General features: G+C 38.1%; 1 protein-coding gene across 1 annotated transcript in view; it reads left to right on the plus strand.

The window, feature by feature from the left end:
• The first annotated feature begins 4,829 nt into the window (after window positions 1–4,829).
• Window positions 4,830–19,332, plus strand: part of LOC136872499 (NIF3-like protein 1) — a 71,689-nt gene continuing 57,186 nt past the window's right edge. The window contains exons 1-3 of the mRNA XM_067146306.2: window positions 4,830–4,911; window positions 10,288–10,835; window positions 18,782–18,890. Coding sequence (XP_067002407.2) covers window positions 10,344–10,835; window positions 18,782–18,890 — 601 coding nt within the window. The 5' untranslated portion in view covers window positions 4,830–4,911; window positions 10,288–10,343. The remainder of the gene's footprint in view (window positions 4,912–10,287; window positions 10,836–18,781; window positions 18,891–19,332) is intronic.

Here is a 19,332-nt window from a genome sequence, read left to right on the forward strand (position 1 = left end):
CGATTTCATTCAGCAGAAACCCTTGGATATTACCGTGAACACGTGCATAGTTCAATTTCAGTTAATTTACTTAGTGAGGTTAGGATTTTGCACCTTAACACCAGAAGTATCAGAAATAAGCTTGACGATATTGAGTTGTTGTTATTCCTCATTTGTGAAGTGGATATTGTGGTTGTGTCTGAAGTTTGGATAACTAGCAATGAAGCTAAATTCTATAATGTAAGGAATTATGATTGTGTATTTGCTCACAGAGATGGTAGAGAGGGAGGTGGAGTGGGTATTTACGTATCGCATAGTTGGAAAGTAAACTTGATATCAGAATGTGAGTTGAATCATGGCTTGTTGTGAATTGAGATTTACAGATATCAGTTCAAAAGGAAAGGTTGCAATCACATTAACATTATTGCTGGATACAATCCTAACCGGAATAATGCCATTCCATTCCTGAGTTCTCTTGAACAATTTCTCAGTCAGCCTAATAGTCCTAACATGCTGTGTTTGTTCCTAGGTGATGTCAATATTGATGTTTTATCCAGTGGCCAATTAGAAAGGAAGTATCTCAATCTTCTAACTTGCTATGGTTTTGCTCTGTGCGATAGAACATATCCTACCCGAATAAGTGATTCTGCTGGCACCTTACTTGACCACATATCAGTGAATAATTCTGAATTATGCTATTCAGTATCAAATCTTAATAATGACTTAAGTGACCATAATATTTTAGATTTTGACATGCTATGGCCAAACCAAAACACTCACCTAACATATCCTCACTCTTATATTTCTGCAATACCTAGTAGGTGTAAGGAGAATGAATCGAGAAATACCTACATGAACACTGGTGTAGGCCTACACATGTCAGATACATGTCTTGCGAACAGGGGCCTATTCCACGAACGAACTTTGCAACTTTTCACTTTGCACTTTGCACTTTTCAGTTCAGATTTTGTTCCACTATCGCTTTTCAGATTTAGCTTGCAAAGTGAAAAGTGAAAAGTTAGAAATCTTTTCACTTTTCAAGCCTGTTATGTTCCTCTATTGGTACAGAAATGCAAAGTGCAAAGAAATGAAGTGAAAAGTTTTCATAAATCTTGCAAAGAGATGATTCCCTTTTCATATGTTAATGAACAAGTATGTACATTAGTTTCTCGGCGTAGAATTTGGTTTAGCGATATAAACACATCACGACGTGAGCTTTTGTTAGCATCAAGTGAGGACAGTGATGAAGAATCCAATAATGGAACGTACAAAGACAGGATTAATTTTCATAACCTCACTTCGACGTAATAACGCGAGTGATTTCGTATTATCCCAAGAGGCTGACTATATTCTTGAAATGATCGGTAATTTATTGAAAGATAAAGAAGTAAACTCCTTTCCAAAAAAGAACAAATTCTTATGTTTACATTTTTTAGTAAATGGTACCCAGCTGTACTGTGTAACAGCAATGCATGGGACATCAAAATCAATTATTTGCAGAACTGTTACCAAAGTCGTAGATGTTATTGTAAATGTAATATTTGCTAACAGTACGTTGGCCTGATAATCCACTTAATATAGCGACGGGATTTCTAATGAAGGGTGAATGTCCTTCTGTGTGTGAATGTGTTGACGGTACTCTCGTTAACATTGATGTGTGTCATCATTTGAGAGGTTATCTTTAAAGTTGTCAAAAAAGGATGTCACGTTTCTCCTTGACAACTTCCAGCACAGCCAGCTTCTTGTAATAACCTTTCTTTCCCACGATAAAAACTTAAACGGTACGACAATTATACCGCCAAGTTCGCCGCGAAAAGTAAAGCATGAAAATCATAGAGTATTAGGCCTATACAGTTTGCTCATAGAATAAACTCGATCGGATCACTCATTCGCAAAGACTTTTCACTTTGCGAAGAAATTGAAAAGTACAGCCTAGTTCATGGTGGAACAGAAAGACTGCACTTTGCAAGAATTGAAAAGTGAAAAGTGCAAAGTTGAAAAGTTGCAAAGTTCGTTCGTGGAGCAGGCCCCAGGTGCCAAATATATATATATTGGATGATTCATTCATTAACGAAATACGACAAAAGGATAATTATACGAGCTGGCCTAATAAATACAATACAACATTAAAGGGCACAAACAAACCTAGGAAAATTCCGTGGGTTACTAATGATCTTCTTACCATTATAAAGAGACGAGACTGCTTGCATGCGAAACTCAAACATCCTACTCACAAGAATAACATGCTTCTGAGACAAGAATACTGCAGGTGTAGAAATACAGTAACTAACTTAAAAAGAAGACTCAAACATGACTACTACTCAAACCTTTTCAAATCTCATAATAACAATCCAAAACAGACATGGAAACTAATGAACGAAATCATTCATAATAAAAAAGTAACGAATGTCTCGTGTACCACGCTTGAAATTGAAGGCAACGTAATAACTGATAAACAGGTTCTGTGTGACTCATTCAACTCCTTTTTTATATACATTGCCAAAAACCTAGCTCTAAGTATTCCTGAACATAATACTGTAACTTTCAGTGAATTTACTAGTCTTGAATCCCTTTACCTGTACCCAACGGATGTAGCAGAATTAAAGTCAATCATATCTAACCTTAAAAGTATGAATAGCTGCGGAATAGATGACATTACTACCTCACTATTAAAAAAAGCAAAGCATACAACAAACTTCCTGCTGATGTAAAAATTGCCCCTACTTTAATAACTTTCAAACGAAAGGCAAAGGAATATTTATGGAATAGATACTTCATAGGTGAAATATAAATATGTAATGTTTAAAACAAACACTCGCCCCGCTTTGTCAATCCTGTTGCATTGTTACTCGCTTGTAGTACTAAGTATTTTAAGTATCTTAGTATAATTAAGGAATTATAGAATGGTATTTTATTTTTTACACTTTCTGTATTGATGTCTCTACTTTTACTGTTTAAGTCACCTGATTATATCATTGTAAGTATTCAGTGTTTGTAGATCCGCCATTGAATATATTATTCATTGTACAATTCCTCTGTATGAGCCTTTTGCTCGTTGGAATTAATTATTGAAATAAATATCTATCTACTATACTTGATTCATCACCACGCCCACTTGAACTGATCGCTTACAATATGGTGGACGCGGCGTTCAAGTAAATTCAAATATGGCCACTCTAATCAAACCAACACCTCCTAGATAATAAGGCCTAACAACAGCGTAGTGACGTCACGCTACGGAGGCGATGGCAATGCAGAGAAACGCGGAACATAGTTAAACACAGACATGAATTTAATATTTTTTGCCAATGGAATAATTTATTTACTAACAAATAGCGTTTCAAATTTGAAGGATATTGAATTATACTGTCGTTATTACCGTATTTTAGTGACTCTGCCATTAAAGATAAACAGCAGACAGTTGTAAAACACGACAGCATTTTGCAATGTTAACTCACTTAGGCCGAATTGCTAACATCACAACAGAATGTTACAAACATATTTCAATTTAAATAGGTATTACGTGATCTTAAAAGAAAACTAGCACGTATAATATTAGCATAGGCCTAACATCTAAGCTGATGTAGCATCACTGGCAGTATTTGCACATGAGCCTACAATGTTTCCTCTCTTGAAGTTCATGTATGGTTTAATGAGAATTTCACCTGCCATCGATGTTACTAATTTGTAATTCTGTTCGAAACCTTTATGTATTCCAGAAAGTATGTAAGTTTCTAACCTAATATTGGACTACCATTCGGACTGGAGCCTACTCTTTTAAAAGTATTGACATATTGTGGCAACATTAAATTGCTACTGTCTCATAAATTTGTAAAAATCGCACGGCGCAACAGCCCTGAAGGGCTTGGCCTTGATCCTGCTCAGCCCAAAGGCCTGCAGATTACGAGGTGTCTTGGGTTCCGCATGACGAATCCTTTCAGCCGTTATTCTTGGCTTTCTAGACCTGGGCCGCTATCTCACCGTCAGATAGCTCGCAAATGTAAACACGCAGGCTGAGTGGACCTCAAACCAGCCCTCAGATCTAGGTAAAAATCCCTGACTTGGCCTGGAATCGAACCATGGCCTCCGGGTAAGAGGCAGGTATTATATCCCCTCACCACGGGGTCGGCCATAAATTTGTAAACATGAGGAGATATCAGACAGAAGGTTGAACAAATAACAAGAAAATCATGCACATACTCCTTTATGAACTAAGAAATGTTTTAACTATGGCTATTAAATTAACTGTGGGGACATCATCCTCGGTGTCTTTTCTTGACAGTACCTTCTGTCCATGTGGCCGAGTAGTCGGTACTGTAACTCCCATCTTTTTTCACTGTTAGACATATGAACATCACCGTCGCGAATGCATAGGTACGCTTTTTCATGAGGATTACCAACTGTCGTTAAATGTTTCGTGTTTCGTGTCCTAACCGACTTTTCACGTTGTGGACTTAATCATCAATGTTTTTTTGTTGTATGTAACATCCATTTGTAACCTTTTCCTTTCATCTGGGTACGGACTTGCACATAATCACCCTTATATGTGGTCCGGTTTTTGTTTGTTTGTAGTAAGACGTCGTGGCAGACCACACAGACGTGAAGAATTAGAACCTTGTGTCCCAGTGTTTTTGTGCTCTTCCCTGATCGTTTAGCCTATATATCATTGGTATTTTCCTAAGTTTCATCATTAACCGTTGCCATTTGCTTTTTTACATAGCTCTCCCTCCTCTTTCGTAGTGTACTACTTTTTTTTCATTGTTGGCACCTCTCCCCGACATTCATTAACCCGCAAACCAGTGACTGGACGTAGCGTCTTACGACGATGTCCAACAACTAACCAAGAAGAAGAAGAACTGTCCGGTTGTGACCTGTGACAGTTGTGAACTCCTTGGTATTCGTTGTTGTTTTGAATGTGTTACTTGTCGCGTGGTGAGGTTATGTTTGTTTCATTAATCTGTTACATCTTACTTATCAAGCAGCTTTCCGTTCTGAGTTAGAATAATGAAATGGGGAGGGAAGGAACACTAATTGACTTCTAGGTGCTAGAGTCTCACGGACACATTTCATGAAATATATCACCTTTTATATTTCTCTTGGGAACTGCATGCCACCGCTGTTTAAAATAAAGCCCTCTGTTTAGGAAATTGTGGTATGAATATGCTTCACTTCTACTTAGCCACTCTAAAAAACAGCAGTAGTCGGGCATTGCAGTTTCTCTCCAGCTCTCTTTGGCCGGGACGTGATTATGACTGTCACCATTTGTATCTTGTAGGTATTTCTGTGGGTTAGGGGCATCCTGGCTGATACAGTTTGATGGCACACCCTGTCACTCCTCTCCTGTTATAAATCCAAATTGTCACTTACTTGAACGTAACTTATAATACTAATAATCTGTTTCTCTGTAGAGCCTAACTGTCACGGTTCATTAATAAACTCCAGACAAAGCATAACACTTGAAGCCTCTCTTCACTTCGCATAAGTTATGTGCTGCAGACCTAAGATCAAACTACCTGTATATCATTTTCCAGAACTTGGCCTAATTTACTTTTTATACTAAATGACACACATACTGGACATGCATACATCATCTGCATTCTTCTTTCCTTCTTTTCCATTTACCCTCCAGAGTTGTTTTTTTTTTCTTTTTTTTTTCTTCAGACTCAGCGAGGGATCCCTTCTCTACCGCCCCGAGGGTAGTGTCCTGGAGCGAGAGACTTTGGGTTGGGATATACAACCGGGAAGGAGGACCAGTACCTCGTCCAGGTGGCCTCGCCTGCTATGCTGAACAGGCGCCTTGTAGTGGGATAGGAAGCTTGGAAGGAATAGACAAAGAAGAGGGAAGGAAGTGGTCGTGGCCGTAAGTTAGGCACCATCCCGGCATTTGCCTGGAGGAGAAGTGGCAAATCATGGAATACCACTTAGAGGATGGCTGAGGTGGGAATCAAACTCCCCTCTACTCATTTGACTCCCGAGACAGAGAGGACCCCGTACCACTTTTCAAATTTCATGGCAGAGCCGGGAATCAAACCCAGGCCTCCGGGGGTAGCAGATAATAATACCAACGGCAAAAATTCAGAACAACTAACATTTTCCAGCGCACGCATGACGTCATATCCCATTGTGTTTCACCCAACGGAAATGCTGGTACGTAGTTAGGCGATGGACTATGGCGCGTGATAAATTCTGTTAGGTTATTAAAAAAAAATTACTTCTGGGGGACGGTGGGTGGGTTCTTAACTGTCACAGTGAACACATCTATCCTCTACAAGGTATTCCACTGAAGATTTCCAACATATTACATCCTTATCATGCTATAAAAGTAATTTAAGTTTTACTGAATTTCTACCGTATGTGTGATTTTGCTAAATGCCTCCAGAATCCTCCATTTGCAACTAGCTCTGTGGCCGTTTTTAGTTCCATACCACGTATCTTTAAATCATTAGAAACCGAGTCTAATCAATACAATCTTGGTCTCCCTCTACTCTACTTCTCTTACCCCTATGACCGAGTCCAAGAAAACGTCAAATAAGCTCAGACATAAATAAAATACGAACCTGCATAATTGTGCGTACACAGTCTCAAAGGGATATTTGTCGTTTATTTCACATACTTTGCGGCTTACATAGGTAGACTTGCGCAGCAGAAATAACTCCATTTGCACCCCCTGTGTGTGGAGGATGCAGACGAAAAATACACCCACTGTATTCCCTGCCTGTCGTAAGAGGCATCTAAAAGGGGCAACCAAGAGATGATTGAATCAGAACCATGAAACTACTTGTGATTAGTACCATAAATTGAAAGAAGTTATATAATGGTTCAACCTTTTCAATACATGTGGAATTAGAAATGTAATGTTATATTACTAGTTGATTATAAGCGGTATCGGTTTCAACCACTGTTCCGGGTCATCATCAGCCGATCACATAAAATATAAAAAACATTGCACAGGAAAATACCAGGCAATGTATAAATCTTCCACCAGTTGCAGTTCATGAAGTATTATAACACTTTTAATAGTAGCACTGCGTGTTGAAAGTTCTTAAAATCTTGGAGAGGTCAAGGATCAATCATAAAAATGAAGCCAAACACAAGTTCAAGGAGAGCAGCAAAACCTATGTGCTAATGGCACCATGTTTTTAACTGTTTATGAAACTCGATGAAAAATTTATATAGCTCCAGGGTCAAGCTTGTAAACGTTGCTAGGCGTGAAATCGTATAATACAGTGTAATATACTTGACAATAGAAATTTCTATTGTCAAGTATATTAGAAATTTCAAGAATTCAAGAATTTTTGATGAACACAAAGACAGTTGTGCTTCCTCATCCACCCTACTTACCTGACCTAGCCCTCACTCTCTTTTTCCTGTTTCCCAAACTGAAATTCATGCTGAGCGGATGACATTTGCAGTCAAATGCAGCAATCAAACCAAAATCATAGGCAGAACTCTGTGTGGTCCCACAAATTGCTTACCAGAACTGCTTCCATAAGTGGAATCAGCATTAGCACTGAATTAATAGAAGAGGGGAGTATTTAAAAGGAGACAATGCTAAGTAAACTGCCGATAAGCCCTCTAATTAATTATTTTTGAAGTTTGGATATTTTTTGAACAGGCCTCATACTACAGTGACTCAAAGTTTGCTTTGCCATCTGTTTAGCATTGCACTAACACAAATAATTAATCTTGGTGATGTTGGGATAGAAAAGCATTAAAGCTGGAAATGTTGCAACTATTATTCTAATTAAGATACAACTTTGGCATCTGCCGGTCATGAAAATGAGAATCCATTAAACCATCATCTGAGCTTCCATCAGTGGGGTTTAAACCTACCATCTTTCAAATGCAAGCTTACAATTAGATGACCTGTACAGCAAAGCCAACTTACTCGATGACATAAAGGGTGAAGAAAATCTACTATTAAAATGTTATATAAAGGCAAAGGTGATACCGCAAATCCCAACTCATATAGAGGAATAGCGCTAGAATGTACTCTACTAAAGACTTTAACTTCATTAGTAGGTAAACGTCTCATTAAACTGGTGGAAAATAACCTACCGGAGTCGCAATTCGGATTTAGAAAAGGAAAATCAACGACTTTAGCTATCCGCTGTCTCCAGAATGACATAGAAGAAGCCTTAAAGAAACCAGGGGGTAAATTGCATGCCATCTTTATAGATTATTCGAAAGCTTTTGACACCATAAGCAGAACCATACTGTTAGAAAAATTGGAGAGTATCATTGGTAGTACGAACTACCTTATACCGCTGATTAGAAACTTACTGCTCAACAATTCAATAGAAGTAGATGATGGCATTACCAAATCTATTATTTTGGAACAAACAACCGGGGTATTACAGGGATACCCGTTAAGTCCATTATTATTCATAATTGCGAGAGCAGACATAGTAGATTTGGTAAACCAGGAAAGCGTCAAACTATTAATGTACGCTGATGATATGGTCTTAACATCAACGTCAGAGAAGGAACTCCAGGAATCATTCAACCAAACAGTAGGCTGGATAAATAAAAATGAGCTCAAACTGAATGTAGAAAAATCAGTTTCCATGACGTTTAGAAGAGGGGGGCCTCATGGAATCTTCTATTATGAAGACCAAGAACGTAAGTCCGTAAAGCATTTTAAATACTTGGGTGTAATTTTTCAAACCCAAGGTAATGTTTTCACCCTCCATCTCATGGACCGTCTAAATACATCTATGAAAGCAATATCTGACATTAAGCATCTGAGAAACTTGTCTTTAGAAACGGCCATAAAACTCTTTCATCTAAAAATCAGCCCTATAGCAACATATGGCTTGGAAAACATTTGGGAACATTTGAGTATGAAACAGTTAGATAAAATCGAGAAGTTGAAAGCAATCTACTTTGAAACGGGCTCTGTGCCTCTCCAAATATTCTCCTTCCCGGCTCGTGTATGAGCTATTCAGAGAGGGATTTTATGTGGAAGAGCTAAGGTTACAGTTGTTACTTCCAGCAACAACACCCTATATACATCTGCTTCAAGATTTCTACTCTACCGATGCCATGCTAAATCGCGAGTGGGTTCAAGGTAGATATGAACTGCGACACCTGCTGACAAGGTTCTCCGTTCATGGGTTCCATTATAAACTGTGTAATATAAAGCGTTATCATGAACCAGGTTTGAACTGTGTATGTTTAAGATGTGGTGCACACTGTACTAGGTACCATGCTTTAAATTGTAAACAGCGATCAGAATCACTGGTGAAATTTTGCAACGAAGATTAATGTTTTATATAGTAATTCTTTGCACATTGTGCGCATTAAATAAATTATTATTTTTGATGTTTGCAATCCCCTTAAAAATATAAGTATAATTAAAGTGTTCAAATGGAGCATGATAGCTAAGAAGCAGTGTGCATTAATGAAGAGAATGAGACTATTTACCAAGAATGCATACCCCACCTGAGTGAGAGATATAATCTAGCTGCAAATGCACAGGTCTTCTCTTTGCAACTAGAGGATCAGCCTTCAACTACACGGTGGCATTATAAAAGAAATTCGGCATTACTGAAAACCAAATTGATGATATGAATGGAAACATTTTGAAAGATACAGTTCACATATTGCACAACCATTTGTGTGGCAATTTGTAGTTTAAATCTTGTTGTCATTTCTTAGTAATTAATTATAAACCATGGATGTATTTTTCCTTCTGGACCTTTGTGGTCACCTGGAATGCCAGGCAGATGTTACACTTGAAATATGTAGCTATAAATGAAAGAAGAACCAGCGAGTGAACTCTGTGGGGAGAGCCAAGATTAAAAGAGCAGACTGTTGTTGCCCTTTCTGTATGTGGATGCCCACCTCTGTAGTTTAACGATTAGTGCTATTAACTGCTACCCTTGGAGGTCTGGGTTGTTTGATTCCCAATATTGTCAGAAATTTAAGATTAGCAGGAGGACTGGTATGGGGTTAAAAAGGTACATGCAGCTCGCTTTGTTATTTCTTTTGGTATTTCTTCTGATCGGGGACTGAGTGTTTGTACTGTTTTAAACATTAGATTTCATTCAAAGTAGCGCCCCAATCCTTACAGATATATAGGTCACCTATGGGTGTCAACTCGAAAGACCTGTAATAGGCCTTTCTGGAGGCCACACACCATTTCTGTTAGTATGTGGATCTATTTGTTCGTAAGCACATCAAACAAATTATGTTGATTCCCTTTATGGTTGACATAGGTTATCTTAAAAAGATTGTTGAGTGTTTATTTCTCTTGTTATAGAAATTCAGTGTTATCTAATCTCTCAATTTTCTTTTTTTTTTCAGTTACAACTGATATATCATAATATAAAGCTGTTGGATTCTTTGTGAAAGTGCATCTGATGCATTTTTTCCTATGCAAACGGATCCTTGGATTAGAAAAGAGTTGTTATCAAGAGATTTTGTTTTCGTCTTTAAACAAGAAACTATTACATAATAAAACTATAGGCCTACCTGCTAATTGTGCAACTTTGCTTCCTTCTTTCCTTACATCATCACTTGTAGATTGTGCAGTGGTTTATGAAAGATCACAGGGCTATTGCTCAAGATTAAATCCAGTTATCATGGAAGATGCTCAAGTTACAGGTTTGCCACTGAAAGTAGTAGTCGATAAACTCAATCTTTTTGCTCCAAAGTCATTAGCTGAATCTTGGGATAATGTTGGTCTTCTCGTGGAACCTCTAAGGCCTAAAGTAATAAAGAAGATCCTTCTAACTAATGATTTGACTGAGGAAGTGATGGAAGAAGCTATAGAGTTGGAAACTAATTTGATTATTTCATATCATCCTCCAATATTTGCTCCTTTGAAATCTGTTACCACTAAGACATGGAAGGTAAGTTTTAGTGCTGTTGTTGAAACAAAATTTGTTGAGATTATTAAATCATTTACTTGAAAATGTTCATGTAGATTAATAATACATTAATACTTTAAAAAGTTATAGCTTGAAGGAAAATTAAGAAATATGAAAGACTTCACACTAAAATCTTCTACATTCCCATGCTATTTTCATCTGAAAACATCAGTAGCATGAGAAACTTGATCCCTCCATTGCTTTTTGTATGAATCAACTTTGTATATGTCATGAAAGTTTTTGAATGCACCCAGGAAATTTTAAGTTAATTAAAATTACTGAACATTTTCATGTAAGGAAAAAAAGATTGTGTGTAATTTTTGTACATAGTTATTATTGTTTTATTATGTTCTCTTGTAGCTGTACAGAGGCTATAAAATCTCCGGCCCACCTGCCCAGAATGAACATTATTATTATTATTATTATTATTATTATTATTATTATTATTATTTTTTTTTTTTTTTTTGCTAGGGGCTTTACGTCGCACCGACACAGTTAGGTCTTATGCCGACGATGGGATAGGAAAGGCCTAGGAGTTGGAAGGAAGCGACCGTGGCCTTAATTAAGGTACAGCCCCAGCATTTGCCTGGTGTGAAAATGGGAAACCACGGAAAACCATTTTCAGGGCTGCCGATAGTGGGATTCGAACCTACTATCTCCCGGATGCAAGCTCACAGCCGCGCGCCTCTACGCGCACGGCCAACTCGCCCGGTATTATTATTATTATTATTATTATTATTATTATTATTATTATTATTATTATTATTATTATTATTATTATTATTGAGTGTTTCAAGTTTTCCTGGGAATAACTACACTTAAGCTTTGTTTTAATGAGAGAAAAAGTTTGGACTATTATAATATTATTAAGTAGAATCTCTTACTTATAAATAAACTGACTATTGTACTTGTCGTTGAAGGATTAGTGTTTACACATTTGCAACTGTAATGCCATCTATTGGAGATGCATGACTGCAGAAGAGACAAAGCACATGTCTATTAATAATAGTTATTGCAGTAATGTTATAGTTGATTCATTTTTAGGGCTTAGGGCATTCTTAGCCTTTCACGGACATGTACTTGAGAATGTCAAAATGTGCCTGATAACCAGTGTTATTATGGTGGATGTAATGGTGTGGATACTTAACTACAGTGAAGTCTCATTAATCGAAATCAATTGGGACCAGAGTCTGTTCGGATTATGAAATTTTCGGATTAACCAGAGGGAAGTTTCTACAATACATAATTTGAAATGTCCATTCTTTAGCAGTTGCATTAATAAATTACTGTATAAAATTACAGTAGTTAAGAACCTAGAGGACAAAACTACTAAAGTTTTACAATTTGCTTTACATTGCACCAACACAGTTAGGTCTTATGGTGACAATGGGATAGGAAAGGCTTAGGAGTGGGAAGATATAAGCTATGGCCTTAATTAAGGTACAGTCCCAGCATTTTCCTGGTGTGAAAATAGAAAACCACGGAAAACCATCTTCAGAGCTGCTGTGGTTTGAACCCACTATCTCCCGGATGCAAGCTCACAGCTGCGTGCCCCTAACCACACAGACAACTCGCCCGATGAAATGACTAAAACTAGGTTATAACTCGTCTCTTAAAACTGCTAAAGTACGGTAATGGGTTACACTTTTGTTTTTGTTTGCGTTTATTTAAAAGTTCTGCCGCGCTCTCTCAGTGTTAGCACTGCATAACGTGATCACGTGGCTCTCATCGCAGCACGCCACAATTGTGAAAGTCTCTGGATGATTATGTGTCTTTGTCTCAGCTTACTAGCAGCGGTATACTGTGATAAATTCCATGAAGTTAAAGCCTCAAAATTGCAAGCAAACAAAAGCAAAGTTCTTGTACTCTTCAGGAAAAACTTGAAATACTGAAACAGTTAGATAAGAGTGACAGTGCATCAAGATTATCTGTCAAGTTTGGTGTTGGAAAAGCTATGATTTCTGACTGGAAGAAGAACTGTTCTAAAATCAAGCAGTTCTGTACAGCAACATCAGCAGACACACTCAAAACCTGCCAAACATCAAAAGTGTCTAAATTTGAAGAAGTGCTTTATTTATGGTTTTCACAGGAGAGGCAAAAAGGTACTCCATTAAGTGGATCTCCTGTTCAAGAAAAGGTGCTTCAGTTAAATAAATTATTGAATGGAGATGTTTCATTTACTGCCAGTACTGGATGGTTCGATCAATGAAAGAAAAGGCATGGAATATGTTAGTTAACAATAACGGGAGAACAGTTATCATGTGATCATGCTGCTGTAGAAGATTACATAAGTAAATTTAATGACTTGGTAGCATCAGGAAATTATTCACCGAAAGAAGTGTATAACGCCAATAAAACAGGTTTAAATGTCAAGGCCCTTCGCAATAAAAGCCTTGAATCTGCGGAGGAGTCTCGTGCATCTGGGTTTAAGATGAGTAAGGAATGTGTTACTGTATTAGCATGTAGTAATGCTGCAGGAACAAATAAATTGCCCCTAATGGCAAATCAACAAAACTAAGGGCATTCAAGATTGTAACATGAACACTCCTCCAGTTTACTACAGGAATCAAGGAAAGGCATGGATAGATGCACAACTTTTCAAGGAATGGTTTGAAGAACAGTAATAAGTTAAAGTGGTTTGCCTTCTCAGGCATTGCTCTTAATTGACAATGCTCTAACGCATCCAGCAGTGAGTGAATTAACTTGCGGTGAAATAAGAGCAATTTTCTTGCCTCCTAATGTTACGTCGATATTGCAACCAATGGACCAGGGCCTTCTGCAAAATGTAAAACGTGTATAAGCAGAAACTTCTCAAGTATGTGACTGAGAATGACCATTCACTTACTATTCTTAAAAAACTGAAGAACATGGATATTAAGGGCGTGATTTACTGGGCAGCAGAGGCATGGGAGGGTGTCAGTAGTGAGCAGTTCATGAGGAAAATATGGAATAAATTGTGGCTGAGTCTCGCATTCATCGAGAGTCCAGTGGAAACATCTGTATCTGTCAGTCTCCTTGAACTCGTTCCGGGCTGTGAGGAATCCAATGAAAATGACGTTAGTGAGTGGATGGAATCGTGGTGTTGTATTGTCAATTTATTTTGTATAATTGCACTTCAGTATGGAACAAGAATGGAATTTATAGCTTATAATAATGGATGGAAGCTGACGGTGATCAATTCCAAACAGACCAAGAAATTGTAGCTGTGGTGGGGAAAGAATCTGGCGTTAATGGGGAACAGAATGACGACGAAGAAGACCACAATGAGCAACTAGTGTCACATTCAGATGCTGCGGCCGCCTTAGAACTTGCCATACATTACGTCGAGCAACACTCTACTGCTATGCCCACTGATGTGATGTTTCTGAGACGCTGGTTTAAGATTGCATCGTCAAGTAGGTTCCAATTACTGTGGCAAAAGAAACTAACAGACTTTGTAGAGATAAACGACCAGTGATTGATGGTTTACGATGTTTACATCAAATTATTTAGTAAAGTATGACTAACAAAATGCAAGTAAATCTTCGTTCTATAATATGTTCTTTCATTTCATTAAAGAGAAAAGTTTGAAAAACCAGAATATTTCAGTTCAAATTAACTGAATATTCAGATTACAGGGGTTTGGATTAATGGGACTCCGCTGTATAAGTATTAGGGCTTTTAAAAAATTATATTTGTTCGTGGTGTGGACCTCTGCAGATCTAGTATTAGGGCTTACTATCCGAGCATTTTCCTATATAGTGTGGAATTCCTCATGAGAAAACCAGTCAGTATGGTCACATCATAAAATAATATTCATATTATTATGTCCGTCTCCGTGGCCAAATGGTTAGCATGCTGGCCTTTGGTCACAGGGACCGCGGGTTCGATTCCCGGCAGGGTCGGAAATTTTAACCATCATTGGCCTGGGGGCTGGGTGTATGTGTTGTCTTCATCATTTCATCCTCATCACGACGCGCTGGTCGCCTACGGGAGTCAAATCAAAAGACCTGCACCTGGCGAGCCTAAGTCCTCAGACACATCCCAGCAATAAAAGCCATACGCCATTTCATTTTCATTATTATATGTTGAAAAACTGAGAACATTGTTACTGGTCTCCAGTTCTTTGAATCATGAGGGTGACTGCCCTTAAAAATAAGAACTGTTCTTCCCTTTTTAAAATCGTCTGAAACAACTCTGAAATGATCTTTCCTGCCTTCAGGTGTTTTAAAACTTTTATTGATATTCTATTTAGGCTTGGTACTGTGGTTAGATGCATGGTAGAAAGGACTTTATACACATCTTTCTCGGGTATTTTCAAAGTCTTCAGAACGTTATTACAGTCAATTAATCAATTGTCTTTGATTTCCATTAGGGCTGTTGCCCAGGTGGTAGATTCCCTATCAGTTGTTTACCTAGTCTTTTCTTGAATGATTTAAAAGAATTTGGCATTTATCAAACATTTCCCATGATAAATTATTCCAATTCCTCTTCGTATAAATTCATATTTTCTCCCATTTTTCCTCTTGGATAATGACTTTATCTTCAAATGATCTTTCCTACATTTAAATACTCCAAAGTTATTTGTCTACTAATGTCATTCCACGCCATCTCTCCACTGACAGCTCAGAACATATTACTTAGTCGAGCAGCTCGTCTCCTTACTCCTAAGTCTTCCCAGCAACTTTTATGTTATGCTACTCTTTTGTTGAAAATCATCCAGAACAAATTATGCTGCTTTTCTTTGGATCTTTTCCAGTTCTCATATCAATTAATCCTGGTGTGAATCCCATACACTGAGACCAAACTGTAATTGGGGCCTTACCAGAGATTTATACACCCTCTCCTTTACATTCATACTGCAACTCCGAAATATCCTCATGGCCATATGAAGAGGTCTGTAACCTTTATTTACAACCTCGTTAATGTACAGTAATTACCCCAATGAAGATCTTTCCTTATATTAACATCCAGGTATCTACAGTGATCCCCATTAGGTACATTCTCTCCATCAGCACAGTAATTAAAACTGAGAGGACTTTTTGTCTTGGTGAAACTTACAGCCTGACTTTTCATCTCGTTTACCATCATATCATTATCTGCTGTCCAACTCACAACATTGTCCAGGTCTCTTTATAGTTGCACACAATCCTGTAACTTATTTACTGCTATATACAGTATAACATCATCTGCAGATAGCCTTATCTGTTGTTCCAGTTCTTTACTCATATTGTTTATATATACATAAACAGTACTTATAGTCTTACCATAAGTACTGTCCCAAACATTTAAGTAAATTGACACAAAATGGTTAGAGATGTTTTAATATCCTAATAACAAGTGTTACATAGATGCATTATGAACCATAACCACAAATAATTATTCAAAATGGCCACCATTTGCACACACACAGGCCTTAAGTCTTTGTGGCCACTCATCAATGGCATTACGCAACACATCAACTGGAAATTCTGCAACTGCCTTCCGAAGAGACTGCTTTAAGCTTTCAATATTGGAATGTCTTTTCTTGCAAGCCATCTCCTGAAGCTTGGACCACAATTTGTAGTCCAAAGGGTTTAAATCTGGATTTGCAGACGGCCAATCTGAAGTGGAAATGAAATCAGGAACATTTGCCTCCAACCACTGCTGGGTTGCCCGTGCCTTGTCCGCTGGGGTTGAGTCCTGCTGGAAGCTCCAGTTCCGTCCATGGAAGAGGGTGCTTTTGAGATTCTTGACCAGTCCCTCAAACACTGTCTCCTGGTACACTTTAGCTGAAGTTTTGACTCCCTTTTCACAGAAATGGAGCTCCATTGTGCCCTCGAAGCTCACACCCCACCACACCATAACTGATGAGGGATGATGACCCCTCTGGATCCTTTTCACCAGCTTCTCTAGAGGAATGGGCATATACCCTGTCATTTTTTGGGCGTTGAAAGTCTCCTCAACACTGAAAATCTTTTCATCCATAAACAGGATTCGACGATGACCATTAGCCGCGTAACGCTTAAGCAAGCGGGTTGATTTTAGGAGCCTCTGGCGCTTCAGTTCATTTGTCAGGAGATGTCCTTTGCGTCGTTTGTAAGCATGGAGCCCCAGGTCTATCTGTAATTCACGAGCCATCACTGACTGTCTCCTTACCGGATTTCGTCACACACGAGCCGCCACTGCTTTGATGAGTTCTGGCGTTCATACTGTGCATGGTCTTCCTTGCCGTGGGCGATCTCTCACATTTCCAACCTTAACAAATTGATTTATAGTACGGTAAACAAATTCCTTACTAATTTTCAGCTTCTGTAGGGTTTTGAAAATCTCCCCTGGTGATTGCCCTACCACGTGTAATGCTATCACGGCCACACGATTCTCATACTACCCCCCATTCCATCTTGAAAACTTCAAACTGACAACTGTACACTTCTGCAGCTCAACCAACAATGACTCACACCTCACGATACCAGTTTTGTAGCCGCTTCCTCGTTCGGGCGGAAGTACAGCCACCCTCAAAAGTTGGGACAGTATTTATGGTAAGACTGGGTATATATATAAGAAAACATAAAGGCCATCTTAATCATTACAGGATCAAATAGCACTTAACGTACTCTAATTCTCTGAATTCTAGTTTCTAGAAATTTAGCCAACCATTCAGCCACTCTTTTGTCTAGTCCACTAGCCCTCATTCTTATCGGTAATTTCCCATGATGTATTCTATCAAAAGCCTTGGAAAAGTAAATAAAGATAAGAGTCCATTTGACATGAATCTAAAATATTTGCTATATCTTGCTGGGATCCTATAAGTTGAGCATCACTGGAATAACTTTTCCTAAACCTGAACTGCTTCTATCAAACCTGTTAATAATTTGGCAAACATGTCCAATATAATCGGAAAGAATGCTTTTCCAGAGCTTGCAAGCAGCACATCTTAAGCTGACTGGCTTGCTGCTGTGTGGAAATCCCATAAATTAGTACAGATTTCATGGGAAATAAATTTACAGATCTTATTACAGAACCTAATCAGTTGTAATCCTAGTAGTTTAGCTTCTCTTACACTCATCTGATTGAGCTTTAAGTTGATTAATGATGATTAGAAGATACAAAAACTAGGTTCTTTCCATGGTGGATGGGCAAAACCCTGTTAGAAGCTCTTCAGTTTGTCTGTGTTACACCAAGCAAGTAGTTGCGCGGTTTGGGTCTCTTAGCTGTTGGCTTGCTTTCGGGTGATGGTAGGTTCAAACCCTGCTGTGGGCACCTCTGAAGGTCATTTGTGATTTCCCATTTTCACACTAGGCAAGTACTGAGGCTGTACCTTAATTAAGGTCATGGTTACTTCCTTACAACTCCTAGTCCATACCTATCCCATCATTGTCATAAGACCTGTTTGTATCATTGTGATATAGAGCAAAAATAAAAGAATTAAAAATGTATTTGTTAGTGAAAGAAGAGTTCCCTTAAAATTTCACAGTGTAAGCACAGACAGTGCTTCTGTGTATGTAAGGTGACTTTTTGTATGTGAATTTGTGTTTGTGTAAAAGTGAATGTAGGAGATTTAAGGTGACACTGATAAAGTTTTCTACATCTTCAGGATTGTTTTAATCATAAGGGCTTTATAAATATGAAGCAAACAAAAAACTGATCACATATTTTACACTTTGAACAAAGCTTTACATATGAATCAGCTCAAGTGATGAAAAATTTCTCAGTTCTAAATTATGTTGTCCACTTTCTGTGCCAGGGACACAAACACAGAGGTATGAAGAATTCGTAATCTGTTTATTTCCTACAAGTGCTTCTAAACTAGTTAAAAGATATTTACCAATAATTTGTTTCCACCGTTATATCACTTTGGTATGTTATTTAACCACTGATGTGTCTTTTTTTTTTTTTTTAAGTATAGCCTTGTAAATTCATAATATTATGTTGTCTCCTGTAATAAGATGCAATTTCTTCTCTATTAGGAAAGACTGATAGCTGCCTGCCTTGAGAACAAAATAGCCTTGTACTCCCCTCACACTAGTTTTGACTCTGTAAAAGGTGGTGTCAATGACTGGCTTGCCAGTGCCTTTGGTAAGTTGTTTCTAAATTAAATTATGCTACTTGAATGGGATATTTCTGTGGGATGTCACAAACCTGTCCTATGTGCTCTTCTTAAGCGTATTTTTAGATCCTAAGCAGGTTAATTGATCTCAGTCTCTTCTTTCTCTTGCTTCCTCATCCCACACTGACCTACATATCATTAGTTTCTTTGTTTAATAGTGTGTATTTTTATTCCTTGTTTAATAGGTGTGTTATAGTGTAATATTGGTCCGACTCGTTGGTTGAATGGTCAGCGTACTGGCCTTCGGTTCAGAGGGTCCTGGGTTCGATTCCCAGTCGGGTCGGGGATTTTAACATTAGTTGGTTAATTCCAGTGGCTCGGGGGATGGGTGTGTGTGGTGTATTCAACATTCATCCTAGGTAGGGCCCTCATTTTCACAGACATGCAGGTCGCCTAATAGGCGGTCTCCGA

The sequence above is a fragment of the Anabrus simplex genome, chromosome 4 (assembly GCF_040414725.1).
Source record: "Anabrus simplex isolate iqAnaSimp1 chromosome 4, ASM4041472v1, whole genome shotgun sequence".
Taxonomy (NCBI): Eukaryota; Metazoa; Arthropoda; class Insecta; order Orthoptera; family Tettigoniidae; genus Anabrus; species Anabrus simplex.